At 34.8% G+C, this 25,390-nt stretch overlaps 2 protein-coding genes across 2 annotated transcripts in view; one reads left to right on the forward strand and one right to left on the reverse strand.

Moving 5' to 3' along the window:
* Nucleotides 1–1,933: 1,933 nt before the first annotated feature.
* TXNDC5 (thioredoxin domain containing 5) lies at nucleotides 1,934–23,401 on the forward strand. Its single transcript, XM_012541663.3, has 10 exons — nucleotides 1,934–2,375; nucleotides 6,122–6,271; nucleotides 9,502–9,607; nucleotides 12,233–12,329; nucleotides 14,112–14,227; nucleotides 15,853–15,939; nucleotides 16,562–16,687; nucleotides 19,226–19,308; nucleotides 20,173–20,302; nucleotides 21,725–23,401. Exons 1-10 carry the CDS (start codon nucleotides 2,128–2,130, stop codon nucleotides 21,845–21,847), a joined length of 1,266 nt encoding a protein of 421 aa, XP_012397117.3. The 5' UTR covers nucleotides 1,934–2,127; the 3' UTR covers nucleotides 21,848–23,401.
* BMP6 (bone morphogenetic protein 6) overlaps nucleotides 23,382–25,390 on the reverse strand; it is a 205,985-nt gene continuing 203,976 nt past the window's right edge. The window contains exon 7 of the mRNA XM_031946878.1: nucleotides 23,382–25,345. Within this exon, the coding sequence (XP_031802738.1) occupies nucleotides 25,196–25,345 (150 nt within the window). The 3' untranslated portion in view covers nucleotides 23,382–25,195. The remainder of the gene's footprint in view (nucleotides 25,346–25,390) is intronic.

Raw genomic sequence — 25,390 nt, forward strand, 5'->3', positions numbered from 1 at the left:
GGAAACTTCCCACCCATAAGCAGGAATGACAGGAGCTTTAAAGATGTTTTCTAAATTGAATACTTCCTAGAAGCAAGTAGAAGTTCCTATGGTAGGTTTCCTGCAGGCAGGGTCTCAAATGGGACTTCAGTAATATATGTCCCTGATCTGAATTTTTCTTCTCTGGACTTTGTGGTATTCCATTAAGACGCAATGCCATTTTCTTGGGCTGTTCATTCCAAATTTTTGTCTACGATTTTGGAGAACAATATATTGATGGAACTCAAGAAACTACCTTTACTTTCCCCTACTCTATCCTGTTAGCTCTAGATTAAATATGAGACTAGAGAGATGACGCTACCAAAAGTTTCTTTACTTTAAACACTGGTTTCATCACACCTCTAGGCAATTTAACTAACTCAGCCTCAGACTCCACCCTGAACTCATATGATCTAAATTTTGCTGAGGGGAATTTTCCTCTTCTAACCTGAATCAGCAGAATTTTTGCAGATGTATGGAACTGCTATTCAGGTAGCACATATTTATAGTGAAGAGATTAAAGAATGGGAAATTGATGACCTGGATTTGATTCCCTGTTCCCATATGTGGGGGCAGCTAGGTAGCACCGTAGACGCAGGACTTCGGAATCAACTAGGATCACCTCCAACCTCAGACACTAAGTAGCTCTGTAAACATCCACAAAATCCTCATTCTTACAAAGAAGATAACAATAGTAGCACTTACCTCACAGGGTTAAAATCACAAGTTAATTTACATAAATACAAATTATCATCCTGAAGTCATCCTGTGTGACTTTAGGGCAAATTAATAAACCTCGGAGTCAGTTTCATTATCTACAAAATCTGCATAATGATATATCATACCCATACATTATTCACACTGTGAAGAAAAGCTTGACAAACCTTAAAGCGCTCAAGATGAATCATAATTATTAGGGTGGAAAACCAGATAGAGCGCCTGGCCTGGAGTCTGGAAGAACTGAGTTCAAATTCGCCTTTCGAGATTTACAGACAACTCATTTCATTCTATTTGCCTCAGTTTCCTCATCTGTCAAATGAGCTAGAGAAGGAAATTGCAAACCGTTCCCAGTATCTTTTCTAAGAAAACCCCATAAAGGAGCACTACTGAAACAACTGAACCAACAATACAATTATTATTAGGTCCATGAGGATATTTTCCTCCTTATCTCACTTCCATCCCTCGCGCCGGACTTGGGATTCTAAAATAGAGGGAAGTTAGAGACCATCAGAACTTTTCATAAGGAAATTAAGGCCCGAAGATCTGCTGAGAGACCAATAAGTAGCCAGCCAAAGATTGGAGCAAAAGACGGAGCCCTTTGGTCTTTACACTACAAGTGGAGTAAATTAACATATTAAAGCAATTCTCGAAAACAAAAGTTAAACTGTGATTGCACGCCGGGATCTGTGTGTTTTAAGGTGGAAGCCCAAATTTTGATCCTTCAGGGGGATCCAAATTTTGATCACCAGATCGGTGATTTCATCAGTGTGCGCCACCCCGCCTCCCTTTAGGAGACGTTCTGCGGGGTTTGAAAGTCTCCCACCAAAAATCACCCGCTGCTGGTCAGTCTTCTGGTGAGGAGCCTCTTCGATTTCTTGCTCTGGGTCTTCGGCTTCACTCAGGGCAATCTCCAAAAGCAGAGGAGGATAAGAAACAAACCTCGGGCAAGGAAAGACACATCCACCCGGACCGGGACTGGGAGGGCTAAGAGGGATCTCTGCCTCCGCCTCCACTCTCCATGGCCTTAGGCGGATGGTCACCTAGCCGGGCGCCGCCCGAGAGAAAAGCCAGGCGAGGCCGAGGGCAACCACCTACACTAGTCCCTTGACCTGCGGCAAGGCTGCAGCCCTGGTGGAAGGCGAGCTCAGCCGGCTGGGAGCTGCTTCGCGATAGGAGGCCCTGGGAGGAGGAGAGGGAAGGAAGGGGAGGAGGAAGTGGAGCTGCTCGGGAGGGGCGGGGGAGGAGCGGCGGGCTGCCCGAGCAGCTGCGGCGGCGGCGGCGGCGGCGCAGTCCCGGGAGCTGGACGGGCTGGCGGGTGTCCGGCGGCGGCGGCGGGGTGACCGGCGTCTCGTGTGTGAGAGTGAGCGCGTGTGCCCAGTGCCCAGCACCATGCCCAGACGCTGGCTGGCCTTTCCCCGGCTGTTGCCGCCGCCACCGCAGCTGCTACTGCTGCTGCTGCTGAGCGGAGGCAGCGGCTGGGGCTTCGCGTCCTGGGCCCGGGCGGAGGAGGCTGCGGACTCCCTGACCACCGAGGGAGCAGAAGGAGAGGACCCACATGCCAAGCACCTGTACACGGGAGACATGTTCACCCACGGCATCCAGAGCGCCGCGCACTTCGTCATGTTCTTCGCGCCTTGGTAAACTATCCTCTCCCCTTCCCCCCCATCTTCCCTCTCTCCCATTTTTTCCTGTCCCTACTCTGTCTGCTGCTTCTGCTCCCAGCCCAGGCGCTCCCCGCCTCCCGCAGGCCTCGCCGTAGCCCCAGGATTGTTTTAACTTCTCCATCCCTTTTGCTCCAGTAAATGCCCCGAAGGTCTCCCCTGCCCGCCTCGTAGGAGGGAGTTGTTGGGGAGTGTTGCCCTTGAGAGGGAAGGGCTGCCTTCGAACCCGGGAGAAGGCCGAAAGTCCCCTGGGCAACCTAGCACCGGGACTGCCTCGTGGCTCGGACCGGGGGATGGGGGCGGGCACTAGGGTGGGCGAGGCCCGGCTTCTGGGCCTCTACTGTTGACGTGGCACAAGGAGCCCCAGAGCTCGGAAAGAGCTGGCTGTCCCAGTATCCTATGGAAAAGGAAGGGAAAAGAGAAGCCGTGCCCTGGGAAAATAATTTGTGGGTGTATGAATGGAGAAGGAGGCTCCTGGGATCCTTTATTTAACTTAGCTCCTAAATTTCTCCACCCTACATCAGTTTCCCTCTCTGCCTTAGCACATCCCCTAATGGCCATACTTTAACCCTCCCCTCTGACAAGCTCAGGTCTCTAACTGTGATGCTTTCAGGATTCCTTTGACCAAGTGGCTTCCTGGTATTAAATGGGACACTTAATGGAGATCCGGTTTGCTTCCTGCTATAGGTATTGAATACACAAAACCATAGAATTCATAATACACTTTTATTATCCCTAGCCACGTTGCAAAGACTTAGTTACAAATTATTAACCAATATATATTTGTCTTTGTGGGCTTGTGATATTTTGTTTGTTTTATAGGGTAGAGGAGGAGAGAAAATGGATCCTGAAAGAGAAGTGTTTTGTTTTTCCTGGCACTTAAAAACCTACCATCCACAAGTTAAGGAGAATTATAGAAATTTTCATGGTATCTATTTTGTATCTAGTGCCCCAAATCATAGGATTATAGATTTAGAGCTAAAAAAGAATTTATATAGCCAACTAATCCATTCTCCTTCATTTTACAGTTAAGAACAACAATGTTCATGGAGTTCCCTTGCCCAGGGCCACACATTAGTAAGTGGCAGAGCTGGGATTTAATTTTCATCCCCTGATTCTACAATTTAATATCTATACCTTATCCTGTCACCCTACTACTATCCTACACCCCTCCTCCATTGGAACCTTATTGATCCTGTCCTTGGTACAATGATGAGATATGACTCCTCATTTTCTTTTCTCTTGTAGTTTGGTATAAGGTGCACTGGAAATTGGCTATGTCAATTAAATTGAATATCCTCAGTGAAGCAATTAGTTTTTCTATGACTTTAGTGTGGTGCCATGCTGGTAGATTCCTACATTTATTATGGTATTAGATCAGTTGTTATATAATTGAAGCATTAATCAATAAAGGCAATATTGATTAAAAAGATAAAATTGATTTAACACTCAACCAATAGGCCTTTATTAATTACTGTACAACTGTGCTAAGTATAGACAAAAATGAAAGAGTGCTTTCTGTTCCCTCAAGGAACTTATATTCTACATAATGAAGGATCTATACATAAACCCCTTCAGTATCAACCCCTAAATTTTCACTGCCAAAAGTTTTTGCAATAAAGACTTTTTCTCCAAAGTGGAGAAAGAAGTGCTTCAAACTGCTGGCCTGAGGAATAAATGTTCATGCCATGGTGTGTATGAATTCCTTTGTGATGGTTCTTCACATCCTCAGACTTTTTATTGTATACTGACTGAAATTTCATCCATTAGAAATTAGTTCAGCACAGCAAGATCTCTTCAAAGTATATATGCTTTTAGAAGGCTTCTTTTCGATTAATAATTCAGTGAAAATTAGCTAACAAAATTATTTTTGTTCAAAAGCTTATCTAACATCAGTAGTGAGAGCCACAGTAGGAAACAAAGGGAAGCTTGACTAGTGGTGTGGAAGTTTCAAAGAAGGAGATTAATGCTTGATTTAAGGCAGATCTAACTATTAGAGCTATCTAAGAGTGGGGATAGACTGGATGACTACTTGGATATGTTATAGTGATAATTCTTTTTCTCATATGGATTGGACTAGATAGATGCTACTGATGTCCCTTCCAATGCTTAAATTCTGTAGCGTGGGAAGAGGTAAGAGAGTTTCAATGACAAACTTTGTCTCCCTTAATATTTTGCAGAGAACTAGGAAAAGGGAGAGAAACTTTATCTACTTCCAGGTCCTGGAACTCAGATTAGCAATATTGGTATTCTAGATTAGCAGTGTTGTTAAATAGACTTTTGTGGGCTGAGTTGGGAACTTAATCACCATATAGGGAATTGTTTCTTCTGAAAAAATATTCCAAGTTACAAATGACCAACTTAGAAATGAACTTTCAAAATGTGACCCATTTATAAATTGGGTATAGCTGTCAGTGTTTTATAACAAAAAAAAGTCCTATTGATTAAGACTGGTATTATGATAGTAGTCAAAGCAGAGAGTGGATTTACTGAAGAAAATAAGCAGCATATAGTTACACAGTTTTAGAGTTAATTGACAGCAGAGTGGAGCTGTGTTTACATAATGCAAAAGATAATATAGTTTAAAACAAATTAATTTATAGTGAATAGAGCACTAGCCTTGAAGTCAGGATGGCCTGACTTCAAATCTGGCCTCAGACACTTAACACTTCCTAGCTATGTGACCCTGGGCAAATCACTTAACCCCAATTGCAACAGCAACAAATAATAATAATTTTTAACTTTGAATCTTCTTCATCAACAAGCAACCACTAAGTGGGTGAGAGAAAGGCTCTCTTGAGGACTTGATACTAAATAATGTATCATCTTTTGTGACTTTCAGAGATGTGAATCTTTCCCAGAAAATCAGTCCCGAAGAATTTTTTTCCTTTTAATTGTTCTATTTCAAGTTACCAAATTGTGGCTTTTGACACTAATGTTAAAAACTTTTATTTAATAAAAATGGTGTATTATTATTAAGCAGTAATAGAAAATTTGTCACCAAAGAAAGAAAATGCTATGTAATAAAACCCTTAAGAGATTTCATTTACAGCAAACTGGCCTTCATTACTCTCCTAAAAATTTGGCATCAGTAAATTGCTCCTTAAAAAAAAAAAAAAAAAAAACTTAAAATTTACTATATGATGAAACCGTATTGATTTTTTTGTGGTTTTATTTTAATCTCATCTCTGAGATCCATAATGTAAGATGTTATAGCCATCTGTCCTCTTGGGAACCTTATACTATGACACTTAGCTTCTCTGTGATCAGTTCAACTGAACAGACTGAACTTGGGGGTCAATTCTCTTAAAGGATGAGTTAGCTTTGCTGTCTTTTATAATCACAGTTCATTCCTCTAAACCAGCTGTCTTACTAATATGTGTTTTTGGTCATAAAGGGAACCACATAGGATAATGTGAATAGGTAATTAGTGTATATTAACACTACTGACAAAACAGGTTGAACACATTCTCTGGCTAATATAGTAGATCTTTACCTGCATTTCTGCGTAGTAATAGATGGCAAGTTTCAAAAGGTGCCCTGAGACAACTGTTAGTCTCAGTTATTGCTTAGCAAACTTGTCTCTCACCTATAATTTAATCACTTTGTCGTTCAGGTTAGTTACTGATACTTTTCCAGGATTTATATTAAAATGATTGCGTAAAGAACATAAGCTTTAATTTGTTAATAGTCAATAAACTATGTTATTTTTCTTTTTATAGGTGTGGACACTGCCAGCGGCTACAGCCAACGTGGAATGACCTGGGAGATAAATACAATAGCATGGAAAATGCAAAGGTCTATGTTGCAAAGGTGGATTGCACAGCAGATGTTGAAGTATGCTCTTCACAGGGTGTTAGAGGATATCCCACGTGAGTTGAAGAGGATGTTTTTGTGACATTTTTCAAGTTTTTCCTTATCCATGTGCACACTAGTTGAAGTCAAATTCTAAGTTAATCTTTTGGTGATTTCCTTTGTAGTTTTGTATTAAATAGGTACTAAATTTGGGCAGACACTCCATATTGCCAGACAATTTATTTTTCATTGCATCTATTTTAGATATATATTTGCAATTTATTTAAGAAAATGCTTTATTAAATAACCAACAGATTTTCCTTTTGATAGAAGAATATCTTTGAGGCATGAAAAGGGATAGCATTTTAAATTCACCAGCCCATTTTCCCTAATACAGTGACTTTTCCAATCAGAGATGTAGAAGTGGAAAGGATATCTTTTAGGCCAGTTAATCCAACTTTCTAATTTTATAGATGAGAAACATTGAGACTAGAAGAGATTAAGTGATGTGCTCAGGATCAAACAGCAATTTGCATTAAAGTATTTGTGTGTGCTAATCATGCATGGAAAAAAGCAGAGGTTCTTATCCTTTTTTTTTTTTTTGTCATGGATTCTTCTGGCAGGCTGCTGAAACCTATGGATTCCTCAGAATAATGTTTTTAAATGTAGGACAGAAAATTCATACAAAGCTAAATATTCAAATCCAGTTATAAAAATATTTTTTAAAAAAAGCTAATGGATGTAAGAAAATAGATCTGTGGATGTACTACTGGCAAAGTTGTGAACTAGGTCACCCTTTCTGGAAAGCAATTTGGAACTATGCTCTAAAAACTTTAAAATTGTGCATATACTCTGTGACCTAGTGATACCACTACTAGATTGATAGTTCAAAATGTCAAAGAAAACAAAACATAAAAATATTTATAGCTACTCTTTTTGTGGTGGCAAAGAATAGGAAACTGAGAGGTTGTCCATTGGATGGGTTTTATTCGTCAATGAGGACTATGATTATATGAGAGTGCTGTAAGAAATGATGAAAAGGATGGCTGCAGAAACACTTAGAAAAGACTTATATGAACTGATGCAAAGTAAAGTAAACAGTATCAGAAGTACAAGTTACAAGGCAGTGACAATATTGTAAAGATAATTAATTGCAAAAGACTTAGTAACTTCATTCAACACAATGACCCACCATAACTTCTAAAGGACTCATGAGGGGAAATGCTATCCATTCATTTACTGATGGACTCAGAAGTACAGATTGAAGCATTTTATCCCCCTTTTTTCTTTTTTTCTTTCTCCCTCCCTCTTTTTCTTCCTCCTTCCCTTCCCCCCTCTCTCTTATTGGGTCGGGACATGGCATATGAAAATTTGTCTTGTAAGACTTTATTTTTGTTATAAGTTTTGTATTTCTCATCTCAGTGGGTTGGGAGAGGTGGAGGAAAAATCTGGAACTGAAAGTATAATATTGAATGGATTAAAAAAAAAGTTCATGACTAATTAGGAATAGAGACAATTGTTCATTAGTGATTAGGTGGAGACCAGAACTTCTAAATTTGGCATTTATTGTAGTCTTTAGGAATTAAAAGTCTCATAAATAGTCTGCTAGTATGAGTACTGTATTAGATAGATGTAGTGAGTTAAGTGGTGGCAAATTGAACTAACATGCTTTAATTTACCATAAGATTGGAGAAAACCAGGGCAGCTAGATGGTGCAGAGGATAGAGTACCAGCCCTGAAGTCAGGAAGACCTGAGTTCAAATCTAGTCTCAGATACTTAACACTTCCTAGCTGTGTGACCCTGGGCAAGTCACTTAACTTCAATTGTCTCAGCAAAAAATAAAAATAATTTTTAAAAAAAGACTGGAGAAAAGCATGGGGAGAAGAACATGACACACAACTTGACCAAATTTATATATGTGCTCATTATAATTTTAGAAATAGCTTTTTGTAAAATAGGGTTTGTTTGGGTTTTTTTTTTTTTTTTTTTTTAGCAGTTTTATATAAAAGAAAAAAGCAAAATAAATTGGGGCATCTGCTTTTCTTTGCGCATAAAACCAGACGGAAAGATTTTGGGCACTTGTTCTTATAATCTGCTAATAATCTAATCCTTCATCCTACCATTATTTTTTCACTTAAATTTACTTAAATTCCAAATAAATATTAAGTTAATTGGCTACTTGGGCTAATGTATTCATATTCCTTCAAGCTCTTTTTAGCTTTGTTTTGAGATAAATAAATGGTAAGCATTTAGACTAGGAATTCTAATTTCTGTACATATTGGCCTCTTCAAATTCCTGTGTTGCACAGATGGCATTTACTAATATGATATGACAGTCAGTCATATCTTGTTTTCTGATTTTTAAAAATTGAACACATTATTGACAATATTTTTTTATTCTAGTAATCTCTCGTCTTCACTACCACCAGCTTCTCTTAATGAATCTTATTTAGAATGCATTTCTTTCTCACTCTACAAAAATAGTAGCATGGTTATAATCACCAACTGTCCCTAAAGTTATATTAGTCTAAGCTAATGGTCTCAAATCTATTGCTTATTATTATAGGAACTATCCCTTTAATTCAACTACAAATTCCTTCAGAAGGAAATACATCTGGTGGAGACAGAATTTCTTCTCTCTGGGAAAGTGGGCTGCAGAGTGTAAGGAAGCAAATCTTTGAGATGAGCTGTAGTATTAGGGGTTATTTTTCATCAAAACAGCTCAAACAATTCAGTGAGCAGTTTTGCTGTTAAAGGCATTACATGTATCCAAGATTTATGCTGTGGAAAATTTTAAGTGATTCTCCAATCTCAGGTTAAGTATTTAAAAAATGAATTCATCACAACCTGATGCATATACTGGTGATTTCTGCTAGTGAAATAGTAGACAGTTGATGTGTTGTGAACCAGTATTTAATGTTTTTAGATCAATTTTAAAAATCATACAGTTCTAAAAAATAAACTTCAAAGTATTATGCTAATTAAAAATTGGCATATAAAACTTTAGGTCTGCTTAAAAGGTTGATCTTATTTTTATTTGGGATGCTCGAATGAGATATGAATTATCTTTAAAGATTAGAATTGTATACATAAAAAATTTCCTTAGTTGTCTAATTTTTTGTTTTGTTTCCTTGAAAATTTTATTACAAATCTGATTTCAGAGTATATTTATAAATCATTTAAATTAAATAATCAGAAAACATGCTTGATCTTCAGGAAGAGAATTGAAGCTGTTTGAAGTGTTTTTGAAAATATTAACATGAATAACATTTCTTTATCTGTTCTTTTTTTTTCTTTAACTTTCAGCTTAAAGTTTTTCAAACCAGGTCAAGAAGCTGTGAAATACCAGGGTCCTAGGGATTTCCAGACTTTAGAAAACTGGATGCTGCAGACACTTAATGAAGAGCCAGCTGTGAGTGCTTTAGAAACTTTTCTTTGTTCATTCATCAAATTAATAACTTTCCTATATAAAGAGTTAGTTTTTGTTTTTCAATAGGAAAACAATTTCATTAAATTATTTTCCTGAGTAGTGATGAAACTGGCCAGCAAATAAATTTAGATGGATAATTATCCTAAAACAATAGGTGTAGAGTTGGAAGGAAATTTAATGATCATCTAATTTAAACCTCTTCTGCCTTTTTAAAGATAAAGAAACTGATCCCCAGTGATGATAATTGACTGGCCTAAGCTTACACTGGTTGTAAGTGGCAGAGAGAAATTCTGAATCCAGATTCTTTGACTTCAACTCTAGTACAATTTCTGCTGTACCATGCCATTTACTAATGTATAGGCTACCTTTGTTCTCATTTAAAAGTCATTGATTTTGTAAGCAAATCATATTATAAGATATAAGCCAGCATTGATAGCTCTAGGCAAAAATTGAATTCATGAAAATTTCTGAGTCTTTCTGCTATTCCAGTATGAAAAACCATAGTCATAGAAACTTCAAGCAGGGATTAATATTTCCTTTCATTCTCTTTCCTCCTTCCCATCCCATAGTCCTCTTTACTGACAAATTAATCCAACCTAAACTCTTACTACTTGGGTAGCTCTTCCTTACCACAACCTATGCTAAGTCTTTCATAATCTGATCATTGAGCTAGAAGAGATCTAAGAGACCTTATCTTTTTCCATTACATCATTTATAAATGAATAAACTAAAGCTCAGAATTCATAAAAATCATAGACCTTTAGAGTTGGAGAGGTAATATAGAAGTCATCTCCTCCAATTCATACTTGATATATGAATTCCCTCTTCAACATAGAGTAATTACTCAGAATCAAAACCCTGTAATTTTCCCTAAAATAGACAATTGTTATGGCTCATGCATACAGAAATATATAATCAGTATCATTTGAAAAATATACATGGTCCTCCAACCCCTCCTTTTTTGTTCTTTAATATTCTGAGATTCCTAGTCTTTATTATAAATTCATTATCATTAAAAAGCCCCTATTTAAAAAAAAAAATTGCCATTTAGTATGTGATGCTCTTTTTGGTCATTAGATAAAATAAGACCACATTAGGGGTCAATATAACCACTATTTGGTTATATTGATGAGATATTAGGAAGATAATCTGTGTTTATACTAAATTTTGCTATACAATTGCTATAGAATAGACTTAGTCTAAAATTTGAATTTAAACAAATCTAGTACTTTCTTATGCCAGATAACTTTCAAATGTATGACTCACTATTTGATAGATCCTGAGTTTTCTTTTGGGGGTCCTAATTCATATTTCATACAAAGCCTCCAATAAAATGAAAATCTTTGCTGTGGTACTCAGTTCATTGTAGAAATTGTACTCATCAAGATATTCATTGGGCATCATATACAATACACACAAATGTGTTAAAAATACTTCCTTCAAAAGCTGTGTGGTAGAGAACGGATATGACTTACCAAATTTACCCAATTTTAGACTATGTTTTAAAAAAACCCACCTTAACTACTAGTGAGTAAATTTGTAGTTTTATCAATATCTTAACTGAAGACAGATTTTTTTTTTATATTGTCAAGTGTAACTGTCACATAGCCTTAAACTTTGAGTTATGTACTTTATAAAAAATAAATATCCTTGTCCTTGAAACTTATTTTGAAGTGAAATTAAAATCTTTAAAATAAACATTTATAATGTTAAAGTGAGATTCATAAGCTTAAGAGCCAATTATTATTTTACTCCTAGTATCTGAGAAACCAGAAACACCTCTGCTCTTATATTGTTCAAACGTGAGAATTTGGAGATGATTCATAATAATCAGTATAAAGCTCTTAAAATATGCTTTTCTCCCTTTTCCCAGTTCTTAGGTTCAGATATTATAGTTTATTTAATAGACAAGTTGAAACATTCATCAATTTATCTTCCATTTAATGAAATAACTGTTTAAAATGAACTGTAGTGATGTTTCATTATTACAAACCTGAAGTGTAGTGTAATTCATAATGATGTACATTTTGGCCGTGGAAGTTTCTTATAGTGTGATAGTGGGTGCTCTGCTGTTTGCCAAAGGGCAAAAATACTAAGCCTCCAAATGGCATCCCCTGGATTTTGTATTACAAATAACTTATATAGCATGGAACATCAGTTGATTTTAACTGAATCTGGCATTTGAGCATTATCTTCTTAGGGATGTTTTTTGTTTGCCTGTAGCACTTGGAATGATATGAAAAGCTAGTATATTCTTCATTATCTATCTAATAGAATTTTTTTTTTCAGATTAAATGTAATAATATATGTGAAGTTCTTTGTAGTCATAAATAAGTTATAAATAAGAGCTATTCATAGTCACTTGTGTAGAAACTTATGTTTGCCATAGGCTGACTTTTGAGAATGGATTTTCTATGATGGTTTAATTCATTAATTCATAAGGTGAACAAATGAAATTATTTGTAAGAGTGGCAGAATAGTAAATTATCAATACAAGCTCCAGAGAAGTTTTATATATAGTTAGATAGATTCTACCAGTAAGATTTCATTTCCTTTACTATTTTTATGTGAACAACTCTTAGTGATTAGTTTGTTACTACTTAATAGACACCAGAGCCTGAACCAGAATTGCCAACAGCCCCAGAACTCAAACAGGGACTGTATGAGCTCTCTGCAGCCAACTTCAAACTACATGTTGCAGAAGGTAATGTGTGTGCTTTTCATATTTGTGGACATCTTGGGTGTAGTAAGTACTGAGTAGAATGTATGGTAAAATTTGTCCCTTTGTATTTGCTTTGTGCTTTCTTTCTTATCTATAGTCTCTGATTTCCCATGATGCTAATTTATCAATGTTATGATCTGTTTTGATTGGAGAGAGGTCTCATAATAGAAGTTCTCTACACTGTGAAATCATAGATCTTTCTGCCAATATGAATATAAGGGTGTCAGTCAAGAACATGCTTAATCTGTGTAGTTGTTAATACATCCTTCCATAAAAAAAGTGAACAAATTAAATCTTTAATCACATTTAGCTGGAAGCAGATGATACTTTGCTGGAGTGAAAATATAACTTTTCATTCTTTTCTTTGGACACACAAGTTTGTATATATTGTATGAAATTTATATGAATGATATTATCTTTGCATGTGTATTTGTGTACATGTGTATACACATTTTATCATCTAATGTTTTTATTATCCAAGCATCAATTTTGCTTTATGGAGTAGATGTGTTTTAGCAAAATTGGTTGCAAAGACCCATAGACTTTCCCATAGACTTTCATGAAAAAGTAATATATTTTAATATTAGCCTGGGGACAGAAATCTTCAGAATATGTAATTAAACATTTTTGATGTCAAAAGGCTAAAATTTTAATCCCTATTTAAAATTAATTAAGCCCCAGTTTGATGTTTGTTAAATATTGTGGCATATTTCAACTTCTATGTACTTGATATAGAAGGTTATTAAATCTATGATGGGAGTTTAAGTGATGAATAGAAAAAAATGCAGCAGCTTTTCTCTTTCCTACCCAAATCATTCTTCAGTATAGGGAATTTTAGTATAAGAATAGACTTTTGTGGATCCTGTCCAGTGGAATTTTTGTTACTGTAGCATCAAAAAGACCTCATTATTACTGATACATTGTGTGTGGAAAAAAGTCTGTATAACCATGATATATTATTTAATTTAGTTGCTCATTGTTTTTGAATAGTCTAATTGTAAAGGTAAAAAATCTACATCATTATTCAAAGACAGTGTTACTAAATAGAGAGGCTCTCAGGAATTTGAGTGTACTAGTTTTGTGTTAGTCTAGATTGCCTTAATAAAGTGCCTCGGTATTTATTATGACTAGTGATTTCTCACTAAAGGTCATATTAATTTTATATACAGACTTTCTCTGTTTGCTTTTATGGTTTTACACCTTATCATTATTATAAAATAGAGGTCAGTGAATTCATTTGCTAGGATAAACTGTCTGAATAAGATTTAGGGTGTCAGCCTTGAAGATGAATGATAGATCCTCCTTTATTAAAAAACATTGTGTTTCTCAACTTCTTCCTAAACTTCGTTGACGGTATTACGACACTTTATTCAGTGAATAGTAGGATAGAATATTTCTATACTAACACTAAGAATCATTTTAAACTTTTAGTAATTAATTTTTTTTTCTATTCATAACCTAACATCCTTTTAAGAGCGAGCTTGACAACTTAATTCCTGGACTGATAACCTCAGCAGAATCTATATTTATAACATTCCATCTTAAAAACTACTTAAAAGTTTATTTATATTTTTCCTGGCTGAAGGACTGATAGTCATTTTACATATTCTGATTTCTGTTTTATAATTACAGTGAGCTTAGAGATTTGTTAACTATCAGAATGGGTTTCTTTAACCATAACTAAATTTGTAATTTCATAAATTAAAGGCTTAAATTGTTCCCTTTCCTACCACTCCTGCCTAATTTCTTGACATTCTGTTAAAGGCAATCACTTTATCAAATTCTTTGCTCCGTGGTGTGGCCATTGTAAAGCTTTAGCTCCAACCTGGGAACAACTGGCCTCAAGTTTTGAACATTCAGAAGTTGTCAAGATTGGCAAGGTAGGTGAAAGCTCTTCTTAAGCTGAAAATATTCCTCTCTTGGCAGGATTTTAAAGAAAATAATGTATTATTCATTTTATGTATTGCTAGTAAATGGCTTGATTTATTTATCCCATTTAGTCTGTCACCTGATAATTCATTTCACTGTAATAGATAATGATGCATTGGTCAATTTACAGGTTTTTTTCTACAATGTCAAATAAATTATGACTATGGCTGCTCTGTTTAATTGGAAAACATGTCCAGTTCTGAACTGGAGAGACTAATTGCCCTTTCTAAGGAGACATAGAAGAATCTGGTATAATATTCCTTTGATGGACTTGGATATTTGTCACATTTGATTTCATCCAATAGATGAGGTTTAATAATTGGTCTAAGAACTTGATCGGAGTTCAGAACCTTCAGGATTATGTACCCTGTATTTTTTCTTGTTCAGTTTTACATTGAGAAGGAAGAAAGGGTATGCAGCTTCATCTGGAAAACATTGGACTCCAAAGCAACTTAAGGATAATTAAATAATTTTTACTCCCTTTGTCCACTTGAGTTTTCTGACTGAATTTTATTTTTATTTTAAAATTGATGCTACATTTCTTTGATTTACCAATATTTAAAAACCTAATCAGCTATGGAGATTGATTTGTATGCATGATGCAGAGCAAATTAACTTTTTTCTGAAGAGCAAATAGCCCGTTTTCATTTACTGAAAGCTAATGTATTTTTTTTTCCCCTTTGGCATTTCTAGATCTAGGGTCTAAACTATAAAGCCCTTTAAATGACTTGATGTGAATGATTATAAGGTACATGAATGACATATGTGAAGATGTAAAAAGAGCTCTTTGCATCATGTTCTTTCTATTCCCAGAATCCATATTATAAAAACAAGCAAAAAAAATTTTTGGTGAAGAACTTCCTGGCTCTTTAGATGAAAACTATCTTTTATGAGTGATCAATAGACTTAAAAACAGCCAAACATGAAATTTTAAACTTATTCAACTTATTTAATGAGTGATAGTTGATAGGCTATAATTTTTCTAATGCAAATTAATGATACAGGTATTTATTTGGAAGATTCTTTTCCTTATTTCTAAACACTATGTTCATGCTACATATTACAAATTCAATGATTTCATATTTGTTGTGTGTATTAGGGGCTTTTGTAAGCTTGGTTTTTGTTATTAAAGATATTTACATTTAATTTTCTCTTCCTGCCTACAATATAAAGTCAACTTTATCACATTATCCAGTCTTTGTGATTGTATATTATGAGAAGTAGAATATTATTTTCAATAAAGTAACTAAAGACTTAAAATGACATGTAAGTATAATCTTTATAACATTGAATGAAGCCTTTAGTTCATGGACTATATCAGTTCCATTCTCAAATATTTGGCTTTCATATGTAACCTTGATAAATGACTAGAAAATACTGCATGAGACCCGTAACTACATTATTGATGAATTACACTAACAGAATTAAGGACTCTATGAGCCTTCAAAAAAAAGAGTCCCCCTCAAAGATGCAGTTTGAGTTTTGAGAAATCATTCAGTGTTTTACTTTCAGGTTCCTGTTGTGTGATATTCTACTTAGTGGTGAAGCTAATAGTGGACTTCTATTTTAATTTTAGGTTGACTGTACCCAGCATTATGAGCTCTGTTCTGGAAATCAAGTACGTGGCTATCCCACACTTCTGTGGTTTAGGAACGGTGAAAAGGTAAGACTTCACTATGTTGAAGTTCAGATTATGATTTGAACTGGGCAGGAGTCTGATAGGAAGATTAAGAGTTGCAAGAAAATAAGGAGTTTGTACTATATATATTGGACAAATGCAAAAATGGAAAATTATTTTGGGTACTTGGAAAGTAAAGCTTTTTCAGTCAACTGTCAATTCTAATAATATTTTGAAATATTTAAAGTAGTTTGGTCTCTAGTGCAGTTACATGGTAGCTATACTGTAATCATAGGTGCACATCTGACCACACTTTTGATGGTATTAATTATAATAAATGTCCTTCTAGTTCTAATGCCCATGATTTATCCCTGGCTTGTTTTTAAACTATTTTGAAATATATACCAATCAACATGAAAGAATTTGGCAAGTTTTTGTGACTTGCATACAAGTCATCAATGAAAGAAGAAAAATGTTGAAGTTTAAAAGTACAGCTAAAATATTAAAATCCTAATGACTTCCATTTTTTAAAAATGCACTAGATTTTATTACTACAAATGAACCTTCAATTGAGGCTTTAAGACTTGATTATTTAAATTCTTTAAGGCTTGATTTTTAAAATAAAACTGACTTAGTAAATGTTTGTATAATATGTCATTGTATATAGATTGACCAGTACAAAGGAAAGAGGGATTTTGATTCTCTAAAAGAATATGTGGAGTTGCAGCTTCGGAGTGTTGGAGGAGAGACTGTCGAAGCTGCTGAGGCCCCAGAACTTGCTGCAGAACCTGAGGTAGGTGCCACAGAATAATATATGGGAAACTACATTCTACTCATAAGTGTTTCCCCTCAACTTTTTGGATAAAAATAATTTAATGACCTGGAAATAATAAATATGATTGTCAGCTCTACTAATATTAAACACCAGTAACTTTGTTCAATTGATTTTACTTAGTTGAGCAGCAAATATATTAATTAAAAGCTCTTATCTTAAAATTGTGATGTCATGGGAAAAAAACCATTGAGAGTATTATCCATTTATATTTACTAGATGTAGGGGATAAATATATTTTTAGGACATTTGTAATTCCTGGCTAATTTTCATCCCTCAATCTTACTTAGAACAGCAATTTTCTTTACCTCTTGGGGATGATATTTGAGTTAATTTTCCACTTGAAAATTTGTTAGCAGGAAGATATAATGCAGTAGATAGAATTTAGTGATATCTACATTATCTTCCATTTTAAAGAGTTCTGTGTGGCTTGGAGTCTATAAGTTTTGGAGGTTGGCACATTTTCCTATCAAAATAGTGCAGTTTAAATAATAGTAGCTAAGATTTTTTTTTTTTTTTTGCTGAGGCAATTGGGGTTAAGTGAGTTGCCCAGAGTCACACAGCCAGGATGTGTTAAGTATCTGAGGCCAGATTTAAACTCAGGTCCTCCTGACTTAAAGTCTGGTGCTCTATCCACTGTGCCACCTAACTAGCTCAGTAGCTAAGATTTTTATAAGCTAGTGCCATGTAATGCTCTGAATGCCTTTCAAATATTTACAAATGATTTGATTCTACAAAATCCTCTTTAGCTCAAAAAACTCTTGAAATATATAGTAACACTACTTCTATTGTCACCTAACCACTATTTTAACATTATTTCTATGATAAAATCTATTTCATTCTTCATTTGTGTTTTAGGAACACTTCTTCAACAAGGAGAACAGAGAGACTCTTTGTAGGAGGGAAGGTTAGGAGATAATCCTAAGTACCTATAACTCCATATTTACATACAATAGTCAGTTGTAACCTCCTTCCTACACTATTCTGAATGAAGGAACAAAGGGCAGTTTACCCCCAGGCTTCTTTATTTCTCTTTCATAAATCAAGCGTTCATAAGCTGAGCACCGCCTGTATATTAAAATGTTTAAAATTGGCATCTTGGTTTGAGAAATAAACAAATGACCTTGCAATTGTGACCACATATGTTAGAAGAGTGTATGTGTCATGTTGGCTATGAAAAGTCATCTTAAACTGTGTATAATTATATACTATTAATATTCTTACCAAATACAGAACTCTTTTTATTTAGAAAGTTTTCCACATGTTTAAGTGGGTCTTTCTATGAGTGACTTAATATTTATGAATTCTAAAAAATATGGTGGTGGTTTACATTGGTGCTAACTTGGCAACTCTTTATTTCAGAATCTTTTCAGTTTTCCACAAGGCTTCTGCTTTTGCTACTAACATTAATACAGAAATATATTACTCATTGACAGGCTGAAATAGAACAGCCCACTGCATTTTAGCTTGAATCCAAATTGTATATTATCCCATTTATTCTCCTGGGAGAAATGAAGTTTTAGTAGTAGATCAAGGTGATTTTTGATACAGGACTTGTCTAGAAGGGGTCACTGTAAAATAAACTCACTTATAGGCACTTTTACCTATGCTCTAGCCAAAGCTTAAAATAACTAGTGTATTTTTACGGAGGAAATTTACTGGTAGATATAATTTGTTTTTCTGAGTGTTTTTAGTACACATCTCTTGTGGTTATGTCTCAAAATATGTGAGTTTTTCTTAAAGAACAGGTAGCATTTCTCAGATCAAGTTCTTGTGAGTTGAGAAGTGAAAAGAAACTTGTTTTCCCTTTTGCCAGTCTAATATGTATGGACAAATTGTTCTTTGTGTGGTGAAGAAGGTACATATTGAAAAGGTAGATAACCCAAACTTCAGGAAGAAAAGGGCATCCTATGAAATGTAAAAGAGTAACTTTGGCTATTAACTGAAAGATGATGATGATGATGATGATGTTAATAACAATGGTTGTATTATGCCTTAAAGTTTGCCAGCACTTCTCATCTTTAGAACCTCATGACTACTCTGAAGATACTTTCATTTTTGGCAAGGCATTCTGTAATCCGTGTTCATTTTAAAGACTATTTGTATCAGACTAGAGATGCTCCAGTTCTGTAACTGCTTCAGTTTCACTTGTTGCTGGGGCTCACTTTGATGCTTGTTTTCTTTCTATTTGTCAGGCAGTTGGATCAATCCTTTGGAACAGTCCAGGTGTGCTATGTAGAGACAGTTTCTTTTTCAGGATCTTTTGTTTCTGGATACTGCGTGAACTGTGGTAGTCTAGTCCAGGAATTCTTATCCTAAGAATGCTACCCAATAGCTTAATACTCACTGTGTCTCTTCAGTGTGAGATGTAAGCTGTGGATACTTGTGTTTTTATGGCATCCAAAGAATAAGAATGATAGCATATGGTATGAATTATCTTGTTTAATAATTGCTATATTTTAATAAAGCATTTTTGTTTCATATGATTTTCTTTGATAGAGTGCTGTGCTCTCTCTCTCTGAAAAGGACTTTGATGACATCATTGTTGACGGAATAACTTTTGTCAAGTTTTATGCTCCATGGTAAGCAGCTATAAAAATGAATTTCATTAGTAATTAAGTACTAGAATATCTGAACATATTTTTCAAATGATATGTCAGTACTCTAGGTTCATATTGGTAAATTTTATCCCACGTCTGACACCTTTGTAAAGGGAATTTAATCTTGATGTGCTTAGGATCCACTTATGCTGCTGCAAATAAGGGAATGTTATAATTTTATCCATCTGATATGTTTAAGGGGGCAGTTAGCTAACAGAATTGAGCACTTTGTGGTTCATCCTTCTTATTTTGAGATGCAGCTTAGTCAGGAAGACCTGACTCCAAGTTCTACCTCTGATCTTTGCCAGCTGGGTGAGCCTGGGCCTGGACCCTCTTAATCTTTCTGTGCCTCCAGACAAATCTTTAAGACTCTTAAGTTGCAGAGCACTTGCTGATATGTATTGGTGAAATTTCCTTACCAGAAATTACTTATACCAATGAAATCACAAAGCTAAACCAAAAAACAAATATTGTTTAAAAAAAAAAGCACAATGTTATCAAGCGGTTTCTAGGTTTTAGGATATATCCAGCTTAAATAATTTGGATTAACAAAATAAAAATCAGCACAGAATATAATCTTGATTGAATTAATAAGCTCATCTTTGGAATTCCCATATTGGGGATTTCTTAAAGTTCTTTGGAGATTTTTAAAAAATTTATTTTTGCTAGAGAGGAGAGAGTACTGTGCAAAGTACAGGTGTGGCCAGGAGAATTTAAAGATTTACAATTTTCTCAGTCTAACTTGATGAAGCTATACAAAAGAAATGAGTTGGATGGGCAGCAAAATCAATTTCAAGGGACTCTTGAATCTACAATGTTTATAATAGATATTTATTTTATTTTTAGGTGTGGTCATTGTAAGAATCTGGCTCCTACATGGGAAAGTCTCTCCAAAAAGGAATTCCCTGGCTTGACAGGGGTCAAGATTGCAAAAGTAGATTGTACTGTTGAACGAGCTATTTGCAGCAAATATTCGGTAAGTGAAAGACGTTTAAAGCTTTCCAGATAAAGCTAGACATTGATATTTTGAAATTTGAAGAAAGCCAGATGATTTCATCCTCATTTTATTCAATTCTTTTGTTAAAGTAGGAAACTCTGGCCTGGTGGACTGCAGATACCTTATTTCTCTTTGTTAAATGTTGAAGAACACCTTCCTTTTTCTCAGAGGTTTTTGGTCTTCTTACGAGAGTTTCTCTAAAAATTAAAAGAAGGTTTGTTTGTTTTAAAGCCATCATGTATAGGTTTGCCTCCATTTAAAAAAGGAAGAAATTTCTTGATGTGTTCCTTTTTATCCTTATAAGAAGAGTGTATCTAAGAATTATCAGTGGAGTTCTAGATTATTTTAATTGTTAACAACAGTGAGATGTTAGATTGCGGGGCAACCTAAGGGATTATAGTGTATGTTTTATTAATTCCATTTTTTGTTGTTAGATTTCATCAAGGTTATGGCTTTGATTAATTCTCACATCATTCAAAATTTATAGTACTTATCTTTAGGTAAACATCTGTTTACTTGTATGAAAACATGCCACTTTGGTGTAGTGTATTCTTAAAGACTATTAACAGTTAATAATAAGGCAAGTCCATCAATAAATCTAAGCCTAATTTAAGGATTATTTAGTTAACTGAAGACTTCTGGTTTATGAAGGACCATCATCCATTTAGGGAAAAGAGAAGATTTAGAGTGAACATGACATTTGTCTTCAGATTTTTTGAAGGGCTATATCTATTTGAAAAATAATTTGAACTTGTTCTATTTGGTTTTAAAGAACAAAGTGAGGACCAATAGTAGGATTTATAGAAAGGCAGATTTCTATGTGATGTAAGGAGAAACAAACAGAGCTATCCAACAGAAGAATGGGCTGCCTGGGAAGGTAACAGGCTCCCCCACTTTTTTCAGCTTTTTCAGCTGGATGGTCACTTTGCTGAATGTTTTGTGGGAGTAAGGTTTTGATCAGGTTGATCTGAGTTTGGTAATTCCTGGGATCCCTTCCAAATCTGAGATTATTAGGATATCCAATATGTGTTTTGTGCCTTACAAAATAATAGATGCTACTTTCTTTAAAATACTTTTGATGTTTGAAAAACCTGTTAGCAGTTTTTTTTTTAAATCTTAAAGCTGCAAGATAAAATTTCATAATAATAATTTATCCATTTTCTTATTGATGGACATTAGCAGATAGCCACCTGTGCAGCAAAACTCATTCTGATTTTTTTAAGATGTCTGGTAATATTTGCTTTATTTTAAAAATTGAAAATTTTCTTTAGATTTTTGACTGTAATAATAGCAAGAAGACTCATCTAATTTAGCTCTAATTGGCTAGTTTAAGAACTGATTAGTACATGACTGAAAATATATGTTTTAAAATGTGCATTTCTGGGTTTTGCATCTTTAAAGGTACGAGGCTACCCGACATTGCTGTTCTTCCGCGCAGGAGAAAAAGTCACTGAACACAACGGAGCTAGAGACCTTGAAACATTATACAACTTTGTTCTGCGACAGGCAAAAGATGAATTGTAGAATCTCAATTGGGACTCATTTCCCTGACTGTTCTCTGCCCAATTTGTAGGAGTTAATCCATGCTAATGTTACTGAGTCTCAAATGGTGGTTATTTGGAAAATTGAATGTACTAAATTTGTGATATCTTTTGTGTGTCTGTGTTTTTTAAGCCAACACACTGTATTGATTCTTTATTAGGTTTGTTTGGGTAAATATCTAACAAATAGATACTGTGCAAACTGAATATTTTCAGTGGCAGTAGAACAATAGCAATAACTGCCCTTTGACCTTCTTTTGATGAAATTCAAATGGTTTTCTTTAGAGGTGAGGAAAATCAAATTAAGGAAATTGGCAGCTTCATTTTGACTTTACGATAATCTGGATCAAAAAAAGCAGCTGCTAAAGTATAGTTTGAATTGCCCACAGTTGCTAGAAACGTGGGAACCCATAGAACTCCTGTTGTTGCCTTTTAAAGTAAAACTTGCCACTTATTAATAAGACTTGGTAACTTGCTTGAAAAAGAGTTTAAAGCTAAAATTCCTCCCACCTTTGGAAAATCCTGAAATGCCACCATGGGATTCTCTTTTCTGTTCCTGTTTCACCATGGGAGGTTAACCAAAATGAAAGTGATGGTACTTTTAACTTGTGCCTGAGTAAGATTATGTGATGCCATAATTGTATGTGTGTATGTGTCTCTACATATCAGGTGAATTGTTATTCAAGATTCTCTCATTTGTTCCTTAGGGGGCAAAAATTACACTGCTTCATTTCTCTTTACTTGAAGCTAGAGTATTCTCAAACTTTAAAGTTTGATTATTCTACTCATAGAGGAGTAGGAGAGGTATCAAAAAGCCTTTTAAAAAGTATCTACAAAATTCTCTTCAAACTTGGAAAAGGGCTTTTTTGGGAAACTTTGAAAATAGCCCTAAACATATTCTATTAATACATTTTTTAAACTCCTTAATAAAGATTCAGATTATACTCTTCACCTGAAAAAAAAAATGATAATTAGCAGAGTGGCCTTTTGTTTGATCATTAAATTAGGTGTAGTTTTTTAGGTGAGGAGAGAAAGGACATGAAATATTGCTGCAGTTTTCTAAATGTAGAACCATAATTAGGATAAGCTGACCAGGGCTTTGCCCTACCGAGCACTGAAATTTAAAGGGCAGAAAAATTTTAACACATCTACTTAGGGTAGATGCTGCTGTAATAATTGCTTCTTTCTGTTCAATTAAATTCATGGTATATGTATTATTTTTCACATTGTAAATTCACAAAGTTGATTTGAAGGCTATTTTGTTCTACATGCATATTTTGTGCTCCTTGCTCTTTTGGCCAAAAATTTCTAGTTTCAGCTCTATGTGTGATCTCTCAAAAAATTCCCTAAAAATGTAAGTGATTCTTTAAGAGATTTAATTGGAATATGGATACTTTGTACTGCCTTGAAAGATAATTCTATGGTGTTTAAGTGTGCTTTTCTCTACCCTTCCCCCAAACCCCTTGTGACTAGAACCAAAGAATTGGTGGCATGTATATAAATCTTTTTGGAAATAGCAGCTCCATAGCTAAATTTATTGAAGTTGTTTCTCTTATGCTATTCACCATGAAATTAATTAAATCTTGAGTAGCCACCTTGTTTCCAGTCCCCTTCTAAAATTTCTTCTTCCTATCATCCTAACTTCCTCCCCATTTCCCATTTTTTCCCTTTAGTTGTTCCAACCCAAGATATCTCATTTAGCACAAGGTAGCAGGTGGCAAGAAGTCTTACCCATTATAATATAATATATATATGTGTGTGTGTATGTGTACAATATACATTTGTGTGTATATGTGCACCTATGTATACATATTTTTTCTGGTACTTTAGAGCAGAGAATTAACTAGACCATGTTACCCATCTCTGCCTTGAAGGAAGTCTTTATTAAACACATGGTTGGTTCACAAATGGTTTTTAAAAACTGTCTAGAGAAGCACAATCCTCATGAATGGCTGGAGCTTTGCATCATGAGTATATTGTATTAAAAAAAAATCAAAGTGGTACAATTTGTTTACACTGAAACTTTCTAAATAAACTCTTTTTAAAAAAAAAAAAGCCTAGTCTTTCTTTAAATGATACAGCAAAATGGATATAAAATAATGACAATAAATTATAGTTTATATTTACAAAAAACTGTAAGTGCAAATAGTTATAGATCATAAATGTATTGTTTAACCAGTTTAGCATGAAATAGATTTCTTATTACATGGTTGCCCAAAACCAGAAATTTTTTTAAAAAATAACCTAAGATTTAATCTGAGCTTGACCACCTCTACCTGAGACTGTGGTTCTTTTTCTTAAACAGTGTAATCACCCAATCCACTTCATAAAATGTGGGGATATCTCTTCAAAGACTTTCAATTTCACCTTTTAAAATTTTGTTTTTATTCTGGGATAGTGTCTTCCATGATAAGAGAAAAAAAAAAAGCCAAACCTATTTCATTGCTACACAGATAGGTTGCTAGATTCAATTTTCCATCATTTGCTGTAGTTTTCAAACCGGATCGATTAAAAAGGTGTGTTATAACACTGTTTTCACAAGTTACACAGTCTGTTGAGAAGACAACTATTAAAAGTATATCCTCCCAATCCAGATTTGCCTCAAAGGAGAAAGGACCAAGTGCTTAGTACTTAGATATATAGATTCAGTGTATGCTCAGACCTAAAAGAAAAGAGATCTAGGAGGAGAATTGAGGCATGGGAAAAAAAATTTTCTTTGACGGAAATAAGTGTATTCTCACACCAGCAAAGCTCCAACACACATACTTCATGCTCTAAAACAAGGCACTTCCTGAACCCCCAGGATATGCCTAGGGGTGTTAATCTAATTTTTTTTTTTTTTTTGTCACAAATAAACCCTAAGACCAACAATTTGCCGCCAAGCTTATTTACTTGTAACAATTACTTTTGACATTCACTTTACACAGCCTAAAATAGCTTTATTCCCCTAAATTTTATTCTTCATTCTCAGGCATTAACACCACAAATAGCTTGATCCAAGCTAAAACAAACTACTTTTGGCAGACTTTTCTTTGGGAAAATCCTTCAAACACATTTATGTAGTTAACAAACCCTCATATCATCTTGTTACACACCCATGCTAAGCTTCCTACAAACCAGCCCCTACTCACATTATTTATCCAGTGAGCAATTTATCAATGAAAAGTCCTTTAATTCTTCTTTTTTGTTCCATAAGGCACCAACATATAATTGTTTGACAATCTACTCAAAGTCAGCCCTGCCTCTGCAGCTTTTCTCACAGCAGATGTCACCTAGGAATCCAGGACGGAATTTCGTAGGGTTTTTACCAGGTGAGATTTTGGCTTTCAGGTCAATGACATCCACAAGCTCTCACCACCATATTTCTGTATTTTTTCAAGATGACATTGGAGTTGTCATCAAAGTAAAGCACTGAAATAGCATTTAGCTTGGTAGGTGCACAACATGGTTTAGGAACGTAATCAGGATTCATCAGATGAACCTATTAAAAAAGAAAAAAGAAGTCATACTCTACACTTGTATGACA

Source organism: Sarcophilus harrisii, chromosome 1 (assembly GCF_902635505.1).
Source record: "Sarcophilus harrisii chromosome 1, mSarHar1.11, whole genome shotgun sequence".
NCBI lineage: Eukaryota > Metazoa > Chordata > Mammalia > Dasyuromorphia > Dasyuridae > Sarcophilus > Sarcophilus harrisii.